The 21,739-nt window shown below is 53.4% G+C and overlaps 1 protein-coding gene across 4 annotated transcripts in view; it reads left to right on the top strand.

Annotated features, from left to right (window-relative positions):
* DENND1A (DENN domain containing 1A) overlaps positions 1 to 21,698 on the top strand; it is a 502,861-nt gene extending 481,163 nt beyond the window's left edge. For all 4 annotated transcript variants that reach the window (XM_058524001.1, XM_058524002.1, XM_058524003.1 and 1 more), the window contains 3 exons: positions 1,644 to 1,732; positions 17,907 to 18,165; positions 19,282 to 21,698. In XM_058524001.1, the coding sequence (XP_058379984.1) occupies positions 1,644 to 1,732; positions 17,907 to 18,165; positions 19,282 to 20,484 (1,551 nt within the window). In that variant the 3' untranslated portion in view covers positions 20,485 to 21,698. The remainder of the gene's footprint in view (positions 1 to 1,643; positions 1,733 to 17,906; positions 18,166 to 19,281) is intronic.
* Positions 21,699 to 21,739: the final 41 nt, after the last annotated feature.

The raw sequence follows: 21,739 nt of genomic DNA, 5'->3' as shown, positions 1-21,739 counted from the left end.
AATAATAGCAACATCATTATGCACTTCTGAGATTCGAAGCAGCAACATTCATTTCTTTCTCAAAATCTTGCTGAGCGACCACTGTAATACCAGGCACTGAGCAGGATGCTGGGCCAGGGTAAGGTCATCATAACTCGCATCTTCTAATTCAGAGACACTCCCACCTTCATCTTCCTTTTGTTATTGATAAGGTCACAGAGAAGCAGGGTGAGCATTTATTGAGCCCCCACTGTGTGCCAGACCCCGTGCTGGCACTTTCCCTGCGCCGTCTCATTGGACCTTCGCGGTAACCCCATGGAAGACGACAGCAAGTTTGGTGGAACGCGTTTGGCTTTTACCACATCTCTGGTTTGCCAAACAAGGCTGAGATCAGACTGGCCACTCCACAGGAGAAACTTTGGTTAGATCAGATGTGCCAAGACCTGAAGCCTTGATGAGACTCTTTAAAGACTTGTCTTCTGTGCAGCCAACTTCTGTAATCTGTGTTCCTAAGCCGCTGTGCTGTGTCGCCCACAAATTGTTGGGGGTGGGATGTACAGGGGGAGGTGGGCAGAAAAAGGAGCAAGTGGATGCTCTCCTCCCCTGTCTTGTCCGCGAACCTCAGCAATTCTGCCATTTCCTATCTTGGTCCCTCATCTGCAGAGAGGGAGCATGCCCCCCTGCCCTGGGATACTCAGTCGTTTTTATTGGCAATGAAATTCACAGATAGACTTTGTTAGCTCAGCTCTCTCCAGTCCCTCTCTGGCATTGGAAATGTTCAGAGATGATGGTGCCAAATTTAAAGCCATGTAATGTTGATTGGACCAAATGAGTATCCTTCTAAGAGCATCTAGAAATTCTCAGCCTAACTCCAGTCACCGGTGCTGGTGGGAAAGAGGGTATCTTTTTTCTATGGGCCCTCGTCTTGGCTTTCAGAGGTGGCAGATCAGAAAAAAATCTATCCTGTTGCTGCAGCCCAGTTATGGATTAGGAAACTATACACTTCACTGTCAAATACGCCCACCGCCGACCCTCGAGCGGGGTCTGTGCAGTGAGAGCGCAGCCACATGGGGTGTACGGCATCCACTCAGGAGGACTGCACAGGGACACCCTGGGCAGCAGAAAGGAGGTTGTGATTGGCGCTCCCTAATGCTATTATTTGCTTTCTTCCCCCTCCCATTTAGAGAGGAAAATAAGCATCTAGTAATTCAGTTGTAAAAAGAACAAAATGAGCATGTGTACCCTAAAAACAAAGTGAGTGAAACCTTTTTGTTCTACCAAACCAGTTTCTGGGTTCCAGAAGAGGGTGAGCAGGACTTAGCATTAATGAGGGCCTCTTTGTTCCAGGTCCTGTGTAGACAGTGCCTCATTGAACCCTCGCGGCAGCCCTGCGAGGAGGCAGGGGGAATTAGCCCCTACTTGCAGCTGAGGAAGCCAAGCTCTGTGGGAGAACCTTTCCCATCGGAGTAGGCCACACAATTCCGGTTCATGTGTCTACTGCAAATTCATTGGTGATGTTTCCATGAGAAGCAAGGACTTTGAGCATGTACCATGAAAATCTCTCAACATTTGTTTTGGGGCCACTCATCTGAATCTTCAGAATGTTCCTGTATGGCTTTTCCAACTCACTCCTTCTTGGGGATTTTCCCCTGTGCCCATTCTAGGTGCGCCCTCCCCGTCCACATGTTGTTAAGAGACCGAAGAGCAACATCACAGTAGAAGGCCGGAGAACATCCGTCTCGAGCCCTGAGCAGTGAGTACCCCATTACTCCCCTCCCCTCCGTCTGCGAGAACCCAGCGGGGCCAGTGCTTTATGGAGCCCACGCTGCAGCCTGGCCTTTGAAAAGCTTCCCTGGGGCCCCCAGCAGGTGTTTCACAAAGAGGTCAGTGAGGAGCAGGGCTTGATCTTCAGTGTCCGCTTCTGCTAGCAGTTGTCACACCACAGGGAGGCCCGAGAGGCCAGGGAGCTGGGCACCTGGGCTGGGTTTTGAGTGGTGACACCCAAAGGGTACTTGGACAGGCTCAGAAGAAGGTTCCAGGCCTTTCCTTATGCTGAAGATGTAGGGTCAGCAGGAGAGAGTTAGGAACGTGGTCAAGGAGATGACCCATTTAATGAGGGCCACCACCTTCCTAGGCCTGGGGCTCGAGGTCCCTAGAGCCCAGATTTATACACACGACTGTCCCTCCCTGTTGCCCCACCCCTACCAGCACCTTTGCTCCCCTGTGCGGTAGCATTTATTGTGTTATGGCTTTGCGTCTCTGCCTCCCCTCAGGCCCAGAGCTCCTCAGGGCAGGTGCTGGGTGTTACGCCTGGTCTCTAGCATAGGAGCTGGCTTAGAGTCACTTGCTGGTTAGATGTTGGATAGAGGAGGTAAATGATGAAGCAGGTGCATGCGCAGTGGCCAGAGGCTGAGCCGCCTGAGTGGGGGAGGCTTACAGCTGCACACAGCCCCGACTCCAGAACCATCTGGAGAAGGTAGTACTGCTTGCACCAGAGGGATGCAGTGCTTCCCTTTGTCCCCAAGCACACAGCCCTTGGTCTCTGCCCAGACAACTCAGCAGCTATACGCAGTTTCCTGTGATGCCTTGAAAAGATCTAGGGTTGTTAGGGAAATCAAAAATATTGCCCCAGGGACCGTTGGGTGAAGAGAGGAAAGTTCCTCACGTCTGCCCTACTCAGAAAAATTCTTGATGAAAGAAGTTAAGGGAGATGGCAGGTCCTAGCCAGAAAAGGAGCCAAAAGGAAGAAATGATTCCGAAATGTCAAGCTGTGGCCTCCCCCAGGCTGTGACATGCTTCAGCTCTTCCCGGATTCCCTGGTTTACGGTATGGTGTTGCTTGAGACTGCTGTGCGGTCCTAGAACTAGCCTACCGAGCAGTCCGCAGATCTTGCCCAGAAAGCTATGGGAGACAGAGAGTAGGTGGAGGTGGGTGTGTCTTGGGAGATTCTTGGTCATGCACAATTTGGAAGAGAGAAATCCTGAAGTTCAGTGTTGGTTTAACTTTTGCTCTGCGCAATAGGACGGTGGGAATACTGAGGAATAGCTCCCTGGCCGTGGCTGGCATGGATTGTGATTGCCCCCTTGTGGAGAAAATGCGGCATGGCTTCAGAGTTCCTCAGACCCTGAAGATTTCTCCTTAGGGGGATGAAATTCGTCCCTTTTCTTTAAAGCCACCTCTTTAAAACTGAGCTAAGTCTTTTAGACACTGTCCTGGGATACAGGGTCACAGGCCTGTAGGTACTGAAATGCGAACCCAGAATATCAGCATTGCACAAAAACACCTCAGACCAGCAACTCCCTACACTGCAGAGCAGCATTACCCGTTTTGTGGCCAAGTTCTCACATGGAGGTCGGACTTCGTGTCACACTTACACTGTTGCTTTTCCAGCTCAGGGATGGGGGATGCCTCTCTCGTGTGTGCCAGAGGGCCAGTGTCTGGTAAGCCATCACCCTGGTTGTTACCAGAACTGTATCAGTATCACTTTTCATCTCTTTCAGCAATATGACTTGTTTTAGATTTCTGTTCAGGAAACATTTGGGGTTGAAATGAACCAGTGGGAGCATGGGGGCTAGTTTGATGGATTGGCAGACTGGCAGTGATAGAAAATAAATGACGGGTTCTCTGTGACCGTACACCACAGTGGCTCTAGCCCACCAGGAAATACAGAGGTACATTCGGGGACATCATTCCAAGAGTTCCTGTTCACATTTTTTAAAAGTGGGGGGGGAGGGGCTGTCCTCCCATAATGCCAGTGACATTTCTGGTGCAACCCGAGTGTTTTCCTGCGTCTCTCCCCTTGCTGCCTGCCCACCCCCCTAGGCGTGCTCCTGCACTTCCAAATGCCATGTCACAACAGCACTTGGATATGTTTTTCTCAACTGTCATCAGCTCCAGCTGGCAAGACCAACTTCTTGAAACACAGGAAGCATCCAGTGGAAAATATTTTAATAAAACAGACTCATAAAATATTGTTCTTGGGGGGAAAGAAACCAGCTCCACCAATCTGTCAGCATTGTGTTGGGAGACACAAGGAGACAAGCCGGCAGGCAGGAGCCAGATCCTAATGGGCCTTGGTTGCGGGTAGTTCCATGTTGGGCACACGGACTCGGTGCCTGGCGCTTTAATCTGGCCTGGATTTTCTTGAATCACAGATCTTTGTCTCCCTTGGGAAACTTAGAGGATTTGGGCAGCCGAAAGAGATACAGGATCTTTAAAGTTGAGGGAGGGATTCAGTCCTGACTTCTTGCCCCAACTCTCCCTTCCAAACAGCACATTAAATAGTTTACTTTGTGAATAGCAAGATGGAGCTGATTAAGAATAAGACGGTCTCCATGGCCTCCTGCAGCAGCTCAGCGTGTGGAATTCATCAGGCCCGGTGGCATTGGCCGCCAGCTCTCTGGCCAGTCCATCCATTGAAGTCCGTTTCTTCCTTTCTGGCTGATGTCCATCTGTCCATTCATGAATCCATTCATTCAGCAAATATCTTTGAAAACCCACTGGGTGTGAGCTCCCTAGGATTTTAAAAAGGAGTCTTTTAAAGAGAATCCCCGTGCTGACTCTTTTGTTGACTTGCATTTTCCCAAAATGAAAATTCTTCTGTATCAAACTTTCTTCCTGAATCAAACATAGGAGTCCTAGCCCCTTAAAGCCATTTGATGACAGTTGGAAGAATACTTCAGAAAGATTTCTGGAGAAAACCTTCCCTCTGTTTTTCAGTTAACATCAGCTAATTCATATTCAGTGACTGTTTCTCCTCAGGAAGTATCAGCTACTTCCGTTGTTATTCAGAACAGGGCTGATGGAATATACCCTGAGGGTTCCCTAGGGTAAGAGTTGGGGTTAGGAGGGATCAGAGGCCAGTCGGCAGCAAGTACAATCGAGCACCTCTTGTGTTCTAGGCCCTCTTAGGCTGGTATTCGTTTCCCCTTCCACAGAATGGGAACTCAGGCCCAGAAAACATATTTGACCCGTGTTCTAGGGCCATCCAGTTGGAAAGTGGCAGGGCCAGGACTGCAAATGCTGCTTGATTTCATTCTCTGTTATACTCTGCTGCCCATGGGGGCCCACTGTTAGTCTGGCTTTGCGCAGAGAGACAGCTCCGTGCCCTGAGATGACCTGCCTAGCACGCCACCCATCCTCTCTGGTTCCCTGGAGGCTGGAGTTGGGAACCGTAGCTGTTCAGTCCTCTTCCTGCCAAAGAAGCAGTGTCCACTGGTGCCATTGGTGTTTCCACCTGGAAAAGGAAAGAAAAATAACATTTACTGAACATCCCTTAAGATTGTGAAGGGTAGGTGGTGGCTTACCCATTTAACAGATGGAGAAACTGAGGCTCAAAGAGGGATGTTCAGTAACTTGCCCAAAGTCTCAGGGCTAGAAAATGGTGGGATCAACTGTCTAGTGACAGAGGCCTCCTCCTTTCTTCTGCACCATCCAGGCTTCTTGTTAAGAACCTAATTATGATTATGAGCTACTCTGAGTAGTAAAGACAATGGCGGCTGCAGTGGACACGGTGAGGTCCAGAGCTCCCCACCTGTTAAAGATGGACCTTGGTTGTCTCGGCTGGAGTGTGCACAGCTCTTAGGTCCCAACTTATTTTCCTTTTGGCTTGCCACTTATAGGGGAGTTTCCCATCAAACTTGATGCTTCGAGAGAGCCTATAGCAAGCTCTAACAGGCAGTACTGTGCTCAGTACTCCCCACCCCTCCAAACCACGCACAGCATGCAGAGAAGCCAAAAGCAGGGAGTGGCTTGCTGGTCCCCAGGTGCCTGTCTCTGCCAGGCTGCCCGTCATTCGTTCCCTGCAGTGGGGGCCAGGGGCAGTAGCCCTCACAGAGTTGCTGAGAGTATGGAAGGAGATAGTTACATGCAGCCTCTACCTTGTTTAATCTGCACACCAACCCAGAAGGGCAGGGCTGTCTTCTGAGTCTTAATGGTGAAGGGGCTTGCGGTTGGCGTGGATCTGAGATGCACTCAGTCCTGACCAGCTGCAGAGCCCGAGCTCTTTCGACTGCACACCTTGACCCTCCAGTCGTGCAAGAGTCTTAACTGGCTGCAGGCTGGTTATTTGAAGTTTCATTGTGCTACGTAAGAATGGTCCAGATTCAGCCACCAGGGGCTCACGAGCCATTAAAATGCCCTGCTCACTTCTCTGGGCAGATCCGTGCAAAATCTGCTCTTTTCAAATAATTTTGTTTGTTTGTTTGTAAAAATAACCCAGTAGCCTTATAGACAATCAAGAAGTTAGGAACAAAAGGAAAGTTCATTCTGAAGCCAACTAATTAACATTTCTACAGATTTCCCTCCTGTCTTTTTCCTATATGTATTTTGCAGAGCTGCAGGTTCCTTGCAATGTCCCATCATATGGACTTGCCCCATGTCCTTGTAACCCCCGGTGTTTGTAACTATAGAAGATCCCATTGTGCGTATGTGCGTGGTATACCTAACCACGCCCCTCATATTAGACCTGTAGATTGTTCCAGGTTTTCACTAATACGAAAAATGCCAGAGTAAACGTCTTTGTTCTCCAAGCTTCTTCTCGTTTTATGTCATTATAAGAAATGGAATGATTAACAACTACCATTAACCGAGAACTGCGTGATAAGCACTTTACATCCATCGTTTCATTTAATCCTCACGAGAAATCGGGGTGGGGGGGTATCATTAGATCTATTTTATAAAAGAAGTAGCTGAGACCCCGAGAGGTTGTCACTGCTCTTGGTCACACAGCTAGTTAGTGCCAGAACTGAGTTTCAAACATGTCTCCCTAACGCCAAAGCCCGTACACTTAAGTGGTCATGTGGGGAGATTTCTGCTGTGTATTCCTAAACGACTTTCTGATAGAATTGTACCACCACACTCCCGCCGGAGCTGTGGACTCCCTGGGAATAAGGGTCTGGGGGACCGAGAGGAACGTGTGGCCGGCGTTAGAAATCCTCCTCGCCAAGGAGAAATTCCACAGGTTCTGCTGGCTATGTGGACGGTCTGTGCAAACGGCCAGCCGACACTGCTTAGGAATTGGAGAGTCTGATCATCTGAATCGCACTGCGTGACCCCAGCACCCAAAGCCCCAGAAGATTAAAACAAGATCAGAGGAAGCTGCCAGAAGCGTTTAGTGAGAGCTCTTCCCAAAGACCAGGTCTCAGAACACTTGCAATTATCTCTTCGGGCCAGTTGCACACGTGCTCTGGCAGAAGCTGGCATGCTGCTCCACTCCCAGTCTCCTCAAGGCCTGGGCTCAGCACGGCCTCTGGACGGTGGATCACAACAGGGTGGAGCCCTTCTCCCTCCTAGACGGACCCAGGGCTGCCCCGGGGGTGTGGGCGGTAACCTGTTGCATGAGTGGTGGCCTGTGCGTGGGCAAGACTTCGGCATGGACAGACCTGGGGCAGCATCCTGGCCCACCAGCTGCCGACCCGAGACCCTGGGCAAGTCTCTTGACCATCTTTTTTTCTTTTAACATGATGCCTATTAACATCCCAAGGAACACCATTTGAGATACTGCCCCCAGGAGCCACACTAACGTCCTAAGTTAGCGGGGCATGCGAGTCTCCCCTCCTGCGGCAGCTGCTGCAGCCTCAGCCATCGGACTCCCCCCGTGATGCCTGCTGACGAACTGCGCACCCCGCTTCCCACACCCACCATCCCTTGGGCTTCCCCTGATGTAGCACTGAACTACCATGTTGTAGTTTCTCTCTACTTCACACACAGGTGCGCACACAAACAGGTACACACACAACAAATACACACGCACACTCCAGGACTCTGAGCTCCTCCAGGGCAGGGCTGTGTGTTCCTCAGCTTTGACTCCTCGGCTCCTGGACCAGAGCCTCACCCAGGCCTCTGTTCAGGGATGTCACTGAATGAATAACAAAGGAATCACTGCAGGAGGGTGAAGCTTGCAGCCCAGCACCCTGGAGATGGGGGAGGGTGTCAGTTAACAACCACAGGTGTGTAAAGAGCACCTACTGTGTGCCAGGTGTAATGAGGATGTGACCGTGAAGCTACCGGCACCTGTGCTGCCCCGGCCCTCTAAGAGCCAGAAACTGCGATCAGCCCCAGGAGCAAGTCTCCAAGATGCCAGCTGAGCCCTGGCCCAGGGGAGGGGCAGCTGGCTGGGTCCTACCCCCTGGCAGGCCGCCAGGACCTGCTACCTGAGCAGCTGGAGTCCAAACACCCAAGCAGAAGGTCACAGACCCAATTAGCAAGGCGAGAGGCTGCTGACCTGACTCAGGCCCCCCTCCCCTCTCCAACAGTGGGTTCTGGGCCTTGGAGACAAAGCCAAGCCAGACGTGGAGCCTGAGCCCAGACTGGAAAAGCAGGAACTGCCAAGGAGCCCCCAGGGATGTGCAGCAGCCCGGGAAAACACAAGCCCTCTCGTCTCCAACCACTTCTGCTGCCTCTTGGAGGGAAGGACCTTTCCAGGGAGCTGCTACAATAGGGGAAACTAGTTCCAGCTGAAAAACCGGGCCTTTAGGAGGCCCTAGGAAAAGGTGCTCCGTTCTCAAGACATTACTGATTTCAGTAACCTCTGAAAGGCTTTGCCATCTCAACAGGGCCCTCTCCCTATTCCAGATGCCATGTCACCATTTCTCAAGTGCCTGTTTTGTTCCCAGCACGTTCACGTGTGCCATCTTGTTAACCTCCCCCGTCTCCACAGTCTTCACAGTGAAGGCTTTGGTGAGCACGTTTGTTTGACCAGGAGGCGGCCAGGGCTCTAAAAGGTGGAATGACCTGCGCTGGGCCAGGTACACCCCCAGCACCCGGGGCAGAGCAAGTCCCCACTAGTGTGAGAAGGACCTGGTCTCACACTCAGCAATCTTCATGAGACCAATTCACCTGACAGGAAGTCATCCTCTCGGAGGTGATCATGACTCAGTACAGCCGTGGCTCTCTCCTTATTGTCTTAAGGAGACAGTCACGTACAATTGAGTACAGAGACCCAGTGTCCAGCAGGTTCCCATATCTGTCTCCAGTTCTTCCTCCCTGAGAACAGCCCTAGCCCTTACCCCGGTCAACGGTACAGTTCCGGAGCTTCCTCTGTGGGTCCTGCCCCAAGCTTGTTTCCCCAGAGACCCCCCTGACTTGCTTCAAAGCCTTTTTCTTTTTTTTTTTTTTTTTTGTGAGGAGATCAGCCCTGTGCTAACATCTGCCAGTCTTCCTCTTTTTTTTTTTTTTTTTTTTTGCTGAGGAAGACTGGCCCTGGGCTAACATCCATGCCCATCTTCCTCCACTTTATATGGGACGCCGCCACAGCATGGCTTGCCAAGCAGGGCATCAGTGCGCGCCCAGGATCCGAACCGGCGAACCCCAGGCTGCCGCAGCAGAGCGCACGCACTTAACCGCTTGCACCACCGGTCCGGCCCCCAGAGCCTTTTTCTATGTTTGTAACCTAGGCACATGCTAAGGTGTGGTCTAGAGCGTTGGCCCTGTGTCGTAGTGATGGAGGGAAGGCATGGCAGAACCTCCAGGCAGAGGTTCTCAGATGATTCTGATGTGCTGTGATTTGTCCAGCTGGGGACCAGCAACCTTGACTGGGAAGGTCTTCAAAGGCAAACACGCCTTATTTGTCCTTGAACACCTAGAAAGACCCTGCACGGGATGCAAATGCCCCACATCTATTTGTTGGCAGGTGAATGTGGCCTATGGCTAGTAATTGAATATGCACTAGGCACTATGTAAAGCCTTTGCAAATATTTTCATTCAGCTTTTGTGATAAGAGCATCAAGAGGGCTGTAGAATCCCCATTTTGCAGATAAGAAATTGAGGTTCGGGGAGGAAATGATTTTCCCAAGGTCATCTGGCTGGGAAGTGGAGGATAGGGGAAGACTGGACAGACTGACATCCACTGGGCGGGTAGGACAGGCCTCGTCCTGGGGCCTGTCCCTGCTCATTGGCCCCACAGGAGCCTCGTCATCAAGGAACACAGGAACAGCCAAGACACTTACAAAGTGAGGATCCTTTGTGCTAGAGTAAATGATCCTCGTTACCTCCGGAGACCAAGTCCTTGCTGATTGTTTCCCTTCTCTATCTCAAGTACATTTAAATGTCAATTAAATTTGAAATATCTACATTTGTCAGCATTTCATTTTGGGCCAGCGTGACGTGCTGCTGATTTGTCCACGCGATGTGACACATGAAAAAAACCCTCAAGATGCAGACCTTCCTCATTAAAAAATAAGCCCGTGCGATCCCGGCACGGCAGAGAGCCACAGAGCACGTCCCCGCTTCCTGACGCCGTGTGTCTGACATGGTATTTAAAAAGGAACAGCCGCGCCTGTCACCACTGTCACACGCGCGTGCTAAGCAGCGACACGTTAAACCAAACATTAGAAGGGGCTCGGGAAGTCATCTGCATGGGAACTCCGCACCGAGACGAGGTGGGTAGAGGCGGGAGCAGCCGTGGGAGATGATGGGGTCTGAACAGGGATGGACAGCGGGCCTGTCTCTCTCGCCAAGATTCCGGCAGCCCTCGCTGGGTAGCCAAGTTCGCCACGACCTGCCTTTTCACAGACAGCTCTTTGTGTATAATCAAATCCAGGCAAGTGGCGGGCGGCAGACTGCAGGGTAGTAGTTGAATTGGGTTAATGAGGGAAGAGGTACACTTTTTTTTTTTTTTTTCATATTCTGCCTTAAGCTAATAAAAAATTTAAACCTGGACGTTTTTGACAGTTCATCCTTTATCTCTGACAAATATCTGACTGTATGTTTCATGGGAGAACATGAGTAGCTGAATTTAAATAAGTTTATTTTGAAATCTCACCTTTTATTAAAAGTGGAAGGGGAAACACCCTACCCTTTATTTCATTGTTTCAGATCCACAAAACTGAAGAGGCAGGATTGCAAAGTGGTTTAGAGTCAGGCAAATCCAGATTCCCGGCTCTGCCTTTAGCTGCTGTGTGACACTAGGCATGTGACTCCCCCTCTCTGAGCCTTGGCTTCTTTATCTGCAAAATGAGGATGTGATAAGGAATTAACAAGAAATTATATGGACAGCATTTAACCCAACACTTGTAAGTACTGCTAGTGTCATCATCATCATCCATGTGGCCCAAAGCCTGGCCCTGGAAAAACTCTGATCTGACCAAACCACATGGCAAGTTTCTCGCCTGGGTGTCCATCACTCTCGAGAGACAGCTGGTGTGTTTAGGGGACACCCTGGGCCTGTTGTTGAAGCCACTGCCCAACCAGCCTGGCCTGGCCAGGAGGGTGGGCTGGAGAGGGAAGGTGGTTTGCGAGCTGGAAATCGAGGCTCCCTCTCTCCCCCTCCCTCGCACCCCACCCCCTCCGTGATCACGCCAGTGTGGGAGGCAATGGATTTTGACAGCAGTGTGAACTGCAGCAGCCTGATTTGATGAAGCCAAAGTCCAGTCCGGCACAAAGGCTCTTTGCTCTTCTGTGAATCCAGACATTCCTGGCAGGTTTAGTGGCATTTGGCTAATGTGCCAGGCTGTGGTCTCTGCTTTCTTGTCAAAGCCAGAGGAGCCCCGCTGACAGGAAAGCCACCAGCCCAGCCGACAGGAAAGTGAGGGCCCTGGGCTGGAATCCCTGCTCGTCACATCCTGGCTGGTCACTTGGTCACATCTCTCTTCTTCACCAGTGACTCCCAGCACTCAGCTAGCACTGGGTCTGCTCACAGCAAGCACTCAGGAAGTGCCTCTTGGTTGGGTGTGTTGACAGATGGACAGGTGGATGGACTAATGCCAGTGTCACCCTCTATAAAATCAGTACAGTGACATCCTCCTGCTAAGCTGTTGGGAAGGGTAGAAATAACCTAGGTAAAGCCCCTGGCACGTGCCTACTTGTGGATATTATTTTAAACATTTTTCCATGACTCCCGCCTACCCCTATATACCTAACACCCTCACCCCAAGCATGGTCCCATTCTACAGGTCTCAGCCTCTCAGAGGACAGGTGGGAAACTCAGAGAGGGGACACTTTTATACTGCAGCCACAAGCTGATGAAAGGGAAATGTGCCGTGGTGGGGCTCCAGGAAGATGGGTGAAATGGGATGGGGGCGTGCCTTCTCTCCCCAACACGCTGGTTTCCATTCATTCAATCAACAAACTTCCGTTGTGCTAATGCTGTGCCCCAGGTGGGGAGAAAGAAGAATGAGCCAGACCCCTGCCCTTGAGGAGCCTAGCTCAGAAATAGAATTCAAGAGGTTAAATGGTACGGATAAAGTGCTAAACACACAGCCCGGGAGAAGCCAACGCCATGTAGGGAAAACTCCGGCTGAGAACTCCAGGAAGGCTTCCTGGGAGTGCCGTCTGAGCCGAGTCGTCAAAACTGAAGAGCGGTCAGTGCACCAGGCAGACGGCGGCCTGAGAGGTAGCCAGGGCCAGGCGTACGGCACGGTGTGTGCCCTGCTGGGGGCACGGACTTGGCACTGCCGCTCTGCAGCCCTCACCCACCCACCTGGCACATTCAACAGGCTCCCCAGAGTGGAGCCTGAGGCCCGGCACCCGCCCACCCTTCACCCCTTCCCTGCTCAGGAGAACAGTCCAGTGCTGGCAAGTAAGAGTGGGCCTCCCAACTTTAAAACGGACAAGTAAATCATTCTGCAAATGTCCGAACGTTATTATTCCTAATGCTTTCCTCGGTAGATTTACTCGCCACACAGCCGACTGCCGGGAAATCACGATTCAGAGCAGGTTTGCAGGTGTTAAGCAGGAGAGTGACGAGGTGGGCTTTGTGATTCGGAACAGGACTCCAGTGGCTCTGTGGAGAGTGGCCCTTCTGCTGCCTTATTTTATGTCCTGGTGGAAGTGGCAGGAGCTGGGCAGCCTTGTCCCGAGGCTGGCCCGGCACATTTCTGCAAATCAGATCTTCCTGTCCTCTCTGAGCCCGGAGGAAAATGCCTCTCTGAGGCTGATGCTCTCTCTAGTCCAGGAAGGGCCGAGGTCTATCTCGTCCCTAACACCCAACAAGGCGGCCTGGGAGAGGAGAGGAGTGCTGCGCCCTGTGTGTGACTCTGGGCATGTGGCTTCCCTCTCTGAGCCTCGACCTCCACTTGGGTACAAAGACAGAACTCTTTGCCTGGCTAACTTCTAGGGATGATGCGTGGAAATGCTGGGGAGCTCCACAGCTCTGGGAGACAGCTCTGGTTCTACTTTTAAAAGAATGGCATGTTCTTGGGGCCAGCCCGGTGGCATAGTGGTTAGGTTCACGCGCTCCACTTCAGTGGCCCAGGGTTTGTGGGTTCAGATCCCGGGCGCAGACCTACACATCACTCATCAAGCCATGCTGTGGTGGCGTCCCACATACAAAGTGAAGGAAGATGGGCACGGACTTTAGCTCAGGGCCAATCTTCCTCACACACACACAAAAAAAAGCACATTCTTGGGTAACAACCGGCTTAGCACCAGCAATGGCGGATCGTAGCAGAGGCTAGTCACAGTCCACTCTCCCAGTCCCCCAGGGACAGCTGCTGTCCCTCCCTTACTCTCCAGCTGTGGTTCCCATGCACTGTTTTCAGACAGGTTGCCCTTTCCTGAAGTAAAATCTGAAAGGAATTGCATCATATAAAGCAAAGGAAGGAGACTCTCTGGCTTGGGGGGAAGAGATAGCCCCCCTCAGGCACTCTATGTCTCCTGCCCCACCCACTCCCCAAACTGCACCATCACGCCCTGGGGATCCTCAGCGCATGCCCAGCCCGGTACAGGGCAGAGGCGTGGACCGCCCGCTCCCCAGCCTGCGTGCCTGAGCAGCAGCCGTGGGGCCGGGATTTGAACCGAGGTCTGCCCTTCTAGCCCTTTCCGAGCACGCACCTTTCGCGGGCCCTGGTCAGTGTATAATTCACAGGAGCCGGGCGTGGAGTTTCTCTGGGCTGTGTACGTGTTTGCGTTTATAGAGGCAGAGCTCACAGGTGGCTGACAAGGGAGCTGTATTTTTTATAACAATGAATATTTAATTTCCACATCGCAGATGAAAAAGACGGTCTGAAGAGGCATCTGAGGGAGACGCCAGGGAGCAGCCGCCAATCAGAAAAGGGCCTTCTCGCGAGTGTTCTTCCACCGGCTCACTGTCTCCTTGAACTGTTTTATGTTTTATTTTTTCCTGATTATTGAAGCAGATATGCACGTTGTAGAAAATGTAGAGGATGCAGAAAAACAAAAAGAGGCAGGAGAGAAAAATCACCCTTAACCCTGCCAGCTTGTGTTGACATTTAGGCACATACCTTTCCAGTCTTTTTTCTATGCATTTTTCCATTTGTAGATGAGAGTAAATGCCGTGTAATTGCCCTTCTGCATCCTGAGTTTTAGATTTTTCTTTATAAACATTGCAGTTAATGGGAGGGTGATATTCAGCCAACTGTACCATAATTCCCTTCACCAGATTCCTAATGCTGGAAATTTAGGTTGTTGCGTGTGTTAGTATTATAAACATGGCAGTGATGAACATCTTTGTGCATAATTCTTTGCTATGTTTAGGGTTATCTAAATGGAAGTGGAATTACTGGGTCCTAGATGACGGGATCACGTGTTTAAGGGTCTTGACATGTGTAGCAAACCCACAGTTTCTTTTCCGTTTGGGACCAGCTTCCTCACCTTGGGGCCCGTCAGGCTTCCCGTAGCCTGTGGCCTTCTCCAGGGAGCCTCCACTCCAGGCAGGCAGAGGGAGGCCAGGGCCAGGCGCGGAGCCCAGGGGCCTCCTTCCCACCCTGCCGTGTGGAGTCCTGAGGATGCCTCCTAACTATTCTCTCCTCTCTTGTCTTCCTCTGCCCCAGCCTGGTAAAGCCCTTGCGACACTATGCGGTCTTCCTCTCCGAAGACTCGTCTGACGATGAATGCCAGCGGGAAGAGGGCCCGAGCTCTGGCTTCACTGAAAGCTTTTTCTTCTCCGCTCCCTTTGAATGGTCTCTCCTTCCTTCTTCCGCTTCCCTGAGCTCAGCTTGGTGACTCTCCTGTGCCGCTTGGCGGGGAGGGGGGTGGCCAGTGCTGCTTGCACTTGTGTGTGGGGAGGGGTGTCTGCAGCTGCTGCCTCCAGTGCCCCAGAGCCAGCTTGCAGGATGAAGGCCACCTCTGTGTCCTCCTCTCAGGGCCTTCATTCTGCCAGCCCACAGGGGCTGTGACGATGGAGTGAGGTGACAGGAGTGACAGGGCTCTGAAGGTGTGAGGCAGGAACATCAGTTCTCATTCCTTATGTGGGGAAAATGCACTTGATTATTAATGGAATTGGTGGCTACAGTTAGCCTGGTTCTTGACTCCTGAATCCTTTATCTCAGCATATCTAGGAAAGCCATGGAGATGGAGGGTCAGGTTTTAAGTTTAAAAAAAAACTTTAGGGCCGGCCAGGTGGCATAGAGGTTAAGTTCTCACACTCTGCTCTGGCGGCCCTGGATTCACAGGTTCGGATCCCAGGTGCTCACTGATGCACCGCTTGTCAAGCCATGCTGTGGCGGTGTCCCATATAAAGTGGAGGAAGATGGGCATGGATGTTAGCTCAGGGCCAGTCTTCTTCAGAAAAATGAGGATGATTGGCATCAGATATTAGCTCGGGCCTGATCTTCCTCACACACAAAAAAAAAACTTTATTGATATGAAATGTGTATATTAATGCTGGCATAGCCAAATGTTTTACTCATCTGCCTGACTTTAAGATAATTTTTATCATTATTATTTATAGCCTAAGCCTCATTCTAATTATAAATTGCAATAAAGAAAAAGAAAGTTCACCCACAATCCCGCCACCCCCAACATGAGGAGGTGGTAGCTCCTCTTTCTCTGCTGCTTCTTGCCTCTCCACCCACAAGTTTTTCAGAGCTGGGACAGAGCAAAGGGACAGCTGTTGTCTGTGCTTCTTTGTTGACGAGGTTGTGTAGGTTTTTAACGGGAGCCTTTAAGGGAAGGGAACTGCCCTTGGCTGAACCCCCGCAGGGCCCACACAACCCTCCGGGGAGTGGACTGTTACAGCCGTGTTACAGAAGAGGGATTCCTCCCCTCCAGCCCCCTCACGGTCCCCTCCACTGCCTCCCTGTTCCCAGTCCCGAGCCTGTGGCCTGACCCGAGGGTTCCTTGGGGCTCCTGATAAGCTCAACAGCTCTGCTCCTGCCACTGCCCCCACGGGTAGGAGGCTTCCGGCCTTGCTGCCACCAGCTCACCTGTGACCACGGGCAAGTCGATTCCTTCCTGATGTCCACTTACAAAGTGGTGGCCTGAGTCGGTGTTGCCCAGGCTTCACATGCAGCCTTTTCTGAACATTGAATCTTCTTCTCTCAAATTCTTCTTTTAAAACCTTTAGAAATTAGCCTTGTCCTAAGTAATAACATCTCTGATATCATAGCCTAAATGTATCAGTTCTTATTTCTACTATTAATTAAAATAAAGACAGAATCACTGGAATAGGAAATGTTTATCCATGTATCAGCCTAAACTCACCTTCCAGGTGAAGGCACTCTGCCTGGGGGACACGCAGAGAGGCCCCACCGCAGAGTCCAGCAGGCCACACTCTTTTTGAATTAATTGATGCCTCATTATTTAAATAGTGGGTAATGCTCACTCCCTTAGCCATGACCTACGAGAAGTATAGGCTTCTGTGTGTGTTTAAAAAGGAAGGGGCCCATCTTAACTCTAAACAAAATGGGCTCCTTTTGATGAACACTATTTCCTTAAGTGTAAGAAGCACACTGACTTTTCTTTGTCTCCTTCATTGTGTTCAAACTTGGTTAAAGGGGCTTTAATTCCCTGGTCAGATGACTTAATTAGAGTGAGGGGCTTTTGAAGTCTCTCATACTTGCCTTCCATTTCCAACGCTTGCCAGGTGCTATGTGACATAGAGTGAGTTACTTAGCCTCCCTGAGCTTCAGTTTCCTCATCTATAAAGTGAGGGTATGAGTCCTACTTCATGGGCTACTCGTGTTGCTGCAGCAAGATACCACAGGCTGATGGAGTCCCTGCCAGTAGGATGAGGCCTCTCCCTCTGCTGTCAGTCCCGTCCCAGTTCCTGCGGGTGGACCTTCGGGACCAGCAGGTGGCGTCCTTCCCCCACCTTACCTGAGCCCGGGCAGTTGCTGCCTGACCAGCAGCCGCCACCAGCCCCAGCCTGGGGGTTAGAGGAGGCGGGGCGGTGCTCTGGCCCGGGCTCCCCTAGAGCTCAGCTCCCCTAGAGCTCAGGGTGTATCCAGGCACCATTCTCCACACGCCCAGTGGTGCCCTGGGGCTCAGGCTTGTGAGAAGTGAAAGTAAGAGGACCCTTTGTCACCTACGCCTGGGTCACTGCAAGGTTTCAATGCACAAAGGCACAGAACGCTGTTAACAGCCTCTGCGTGCCTGCTGTCACACAGTCTCCACCACCACCTGCTGGGGAGGTGCAGTCCGGAATGGGGGAGCGGCTGAGGCTCAGACAGGTTAAGTGACTTGCCCAAGGTCCCACAGCAAGAGATGGCATGGCCAGAGCTGGAACCGAGGGGAGCACAGGCTGAGAACCAGATAGGCCCCCCTGAGGATCCCAGGGCGCGTTGGGCAGCTGCCCTGGCAAGAGTTTCCCCAGCTCACTTCCCAGGACCCGACTGCCACAGAGGGGTGGGAGCGCAGACAGTGGCTCAGGAATGAGTCTGCCTGCCTAGTCCCTTTCCAAACATGTCCCGTTTCTCAGACCTTGTCTGAATGGCTTGTGAGCCAACTAGCCCACTAGCCAGTTATAGGATGGGTCATGTGTTTTGGGGGGAACTAAGTGGCCCCCCCCAGTGCAAGTTAGATCCAAAGTGACTTGCCCAAGGTCCCACAGCAGAACCCGGATTCAGCCCCAGGTCCGTCAGAGTGCTGCTAACCAGATTCCTGCACTCATGGGGACCCAGGACACTCTCCTGTCCCCAAGGCTCCCAGAGGCTCTCCTCAAGGCCTGGACGTTCTCAGGGGTGGGGGCTGCTGGCTCCTCCAGGGGAGGCTCTGGGTGGGAGAATCCAGCCTGCTCTGCCTCCTCCCAGGCCGCAGCCGTACCGGACCCTCAAGGAGTCCGACAGTGCAGAAGGCGATGAGGTGGACAGCCCAGAGCAGCGAGCCCGGGAGCCCACAGGCCCTGCCCCAGCTCCACCTGACCGGGCTGCCAGCATCGACCTCCTGGAGGACGTCTTCAGCACCCTGGACATGGAGGTCCCACTGCAGCCACTGGGCCAGGCCAAGAGCTTAGAGGACCTTCGGACCCCCAAAGACCTGAGGGAGCAGCCAGGGACCTTTGACTATCAGGTATGACAGGGGCGGGGGCAGGCATCTGCTGGGGGCTGGTGCTTTCCACACAGAAGCAGGTCCCCCACATGACAGCAAAGGAGACCAAGGGAGAAACAGCGACTTTTGCAAGATCCTCAGCCAATGCTCAGGGTCGGTCTGACTGTAAACCCCGCCAGGCGGGCCGGCGGCCAGACCACCCTCACAGTGATCACTGGGGAAGATGCTAGAGCCTGATGGAAATCTGCCCCCCACTTCTGTTTGTGCATCAGACAGAGGTGGGCCAGTGCTCCAGGCCACTCTCTCCAGGACTCCCAGCCTGACCCCTAGGTAGGGCTTGGACCCCTGATGGAACTGGGATTGCTCCCATCCCCACCAAGCCTCCTTGGAGAGCCTTTGGATCAAAATTCCTGGGTTCTGGATTATTCGTGTGTGACCACTGATCTTCCATTGTGACTTCCAATCTATCATACCCCCTCTTTGTGCCTCAGTTTCCTCACGTGCAAGTGAGGCTGCTGAGTCCGCAGTCACTGGTCACACTGTGGAATTCACAAAACTCCCACGTATCCAGTGATTCACGTGTGTCCCCTGTGGGGAATTACTGTTCCCACGCGGCTGAGGAAGCTCGGGCTGGAGAAGGGAAGTGACGGGTCGTGTAGCTTGTGAGTGCAGAGCCTGGTCCTGCTTCCTCCCAGCCAGTGTGCCTTCGCCCCTCCCGAGCCTCACTTGCCCGCTTGGGCTCCGGTGATTGAAAGTGCCCACGCGCTATGAAAAGTAACACGTGCCGGGCCAGTAGAGGGTCAGGAGATGGAGTCATTTTCCTAAAACTACTTGGCAGCCACTGGCATAAAAGCACAAGGCTTGCTCTGGAATCCCCTTGTGCTACACAGTGAGAAAAGCTTGTGTTGGAGTCCGACAGACCTGGGCTCTCTGCTGGTGATGTGGGCTGAGCCCCTAACTGCTCTGAGTCCCAGGGGGCTAATTAGCCACACGCCTGGGAGCGCAGACCCCAGTGAGCCAGGCGCTGGACTCCGGTGCTGGCCCAGCACACGGAGGGGTCGTGGGAATGGCACGTGCTGCCGTCCAGCCTGTCCCAGGTCAGCCCATGGTCACTGCCTCCCTCGTTCCCTCCAACAGAGGCTGGACCTGGGCAGGAGTGAGAGGAGCCGCGGGGTGCCAGTGGCCTTGAAGCTCGCCCACCCGTACAACAAGCTCTGGAGCCTGGGCCAGGATGACATGGCCATCCCCAGCAAGCCCCTGGTCACGCCACCTGAAAAGCCCTCAGCCCTGCTCGGGAACTCCCTGGCCCTGCCCCGCAGGCCCCAGAACCGGGACAGCATCCCGAACCCCAGCGACAAGGAGGAAGCGCCCACCCCCACTCTGGGCAGCATCACCATTCCCCGGCCCCAGGGCAGGAAGACCCCAGAGCTGGGCATCGTGCCCCCGCCCCCCACCGCCCGCCCAGCCAAGCTCCAGGCTGCTGGCGCCGCCCTCGGCGACTTCTCCTCAGAGCGGCTGCAGGCCGAGCGGGAAAGGCGAGCTGCCCGGAGCGCAGCCCCGTTCCCCGGGCTCCTCCCCAGTGCTGCCCCACAAGGCCCCACCGAACTGCTCCAGCCGCTCAACCTGGCCCCAGAGGCTGCGGGCACGGGCGGTGACGCCCTGCTGGCCCTCCTGGACCCACTTAACACAGCCTGGTCAGGCAGCACCCCTCCACCAGGCCCTACAGCCCCAAATGCAGCCACCCCATTCATCCCCCAGTTCAGCTTTCCCCCCGCAGGGTCCCCCACCCCGTTTCCACAGCCATCACTCAATCCCTTTGTCCCGTCCATGCCAGCAGCACTGCCCGCCATGTCCCTGGTCTCCACACCAACTGGGCCTTTCGGGGCCCCTCCTGCTTCCCTGCGGCCAGCTTTTGCCCCCAGCCTCCTACTGTCCGGTTCTGGCTTCTTTGCCCCACAGAGGTCTCACCCGAACCTTTCTGCCTTCTCCATGCCCAACCTCTTTGGCCAGATGCCCATGGGTGCCCACACCAGCCCCCTGCAGCCCCTGGGCCCCCCAGCAGTCGCCCCTTCGAGGATCCGAACGTTGCCCCTGGCCCGCTCAAGTGCCAGGGCTGCCGAGGCCAAGCAGGGGCTGGCCCTGAGGCCTGGAGACCACCCACTCCTTCCTCCCAGGCTCCCCCAGGGCCTGGAGCCAGCACTGCAGCCCTCTGCTCTTCGAGAGACCAGAGACCCCTTTGAGGATTTGTTACAGCAAACCAAGCACGACGTGAGCCCGGCCCCAGCCGCGGCCGCCGGCTCAGTGGAGCAGCTCAGGAAGCAGTGGGAGACCTTCGAGTGAGCCAGGCGCTGGGCTCCGAGGCGAGCTGGCCCTGCCGCCCCTGCCGCTCTGTTTCTGCCCAGGTTCTGCTGGTGGAAAGGGATGGGACCCCCTCTGCTGCCCCTCCTGCCCTCCACACTGCCCATCTCTGAGGTCTGGCCGCTGGAGAGTGGTGCCAGTTCTGGTTTGGGAATCCACCCAGTTCCCGGGCGCCCGTGCCACCCCGCCACCACTCCTCCCCAGCACGCTGGTTGGGTTTTGCACTAAAGAGGTCAGCTGGGCCAATGATGCCCCAGACCACGTCCTGCCCCCCTTCCCTCTGGAAACCTCCCACCAGGAGCCCCAAGGCTCCTCAGGCATCTCTCGAGCCCTGTTCTGTCCCAGCACGGCTCGGCCCTGCACACCCAACCTCGACGGGCACAGGTGTCAGTGGTACCCTTGGTGTGAGCTCGTTTGTACGAGACACACGTGGTTTGGAGTTTGAAGTAAGGAGCCCCTTCCCAGCTGGAGGACCCCCTGGCGGGCATTTCCACACCCTCTCCTGCAATATGCACACTCATTCTTTAGTGAGTCTTCACCACAAGCCCAAACTGCAGTTGTTTCTGGCTTGACAGGTATTTGGGGGCTGAGGGATCCTTCAGATCCCTCATGATAGCCAAACCCAGCCCATCAGCTCTGCAGGGGTACTGGGAGCACCAGCAGCTCTGATTTGCAGACGAAAAAATAGCAACAGGTAAATGTGAGTGCATCAGGACGAAGAGTCAGGCCGTCATCTGTCCAGGGCTCTCACTCTGGTCCCTACGGGTTCTCCTGGTCTCTCGTGTTACTGTCAGATGGGGCTCAGGCTTTCATTGCATGGACTGCAGGGACAGAGCCGAGAAGCAGGTGCCCAGATTCCAACTGGAAGGCCAAGCTTAACACCCAGACTGATGCAGGAATCCCAGCTGCCCGGGCTCTCTGGGTCAGGAACGGGCAGGGGCACTGAGTGCCTTCTCCAGGCCCCGGGGGAGTGGACAAACGTGGCTTCTGGCAGCCTGCAGACAGGAGGAGGGCTAGGAGCCGCCCCTCCCCGCCCACCTCAGATGCTGCCAGCATAGAAATTCCTGAGGCCAACGTCACCAAAGCTAAATGGAAATGTTTTGTTATTGTTTCTTTTATCTTTCTTTTCCTTTTTACTTTATTGATTTGATGAATCTTGAAATTGACTAGTTTCAATAAACCAAGTTAAAAAATGGCCCAACCATTTAAGAAAACAACCATCTGAGACATGCAGGAA

Source organism: Diceros bicornis, chromosome 28 (assembly GCF_020826845.1).
Source record: "Diceros bicornis minor isolate mBicDic1 chromosome 28, mDicBic1.mat.cur, whole genome shotgun sequence".
Lineage (NCBI taxonomy): Eukaryota > Metazoa > Chordata > Mammalia > Perissodactyla > Rhinocerotidae > Diceros > Diceros bicornis.
This window is presented reverse-complemented; position numbering and strand designations above follow the sequence as displayed.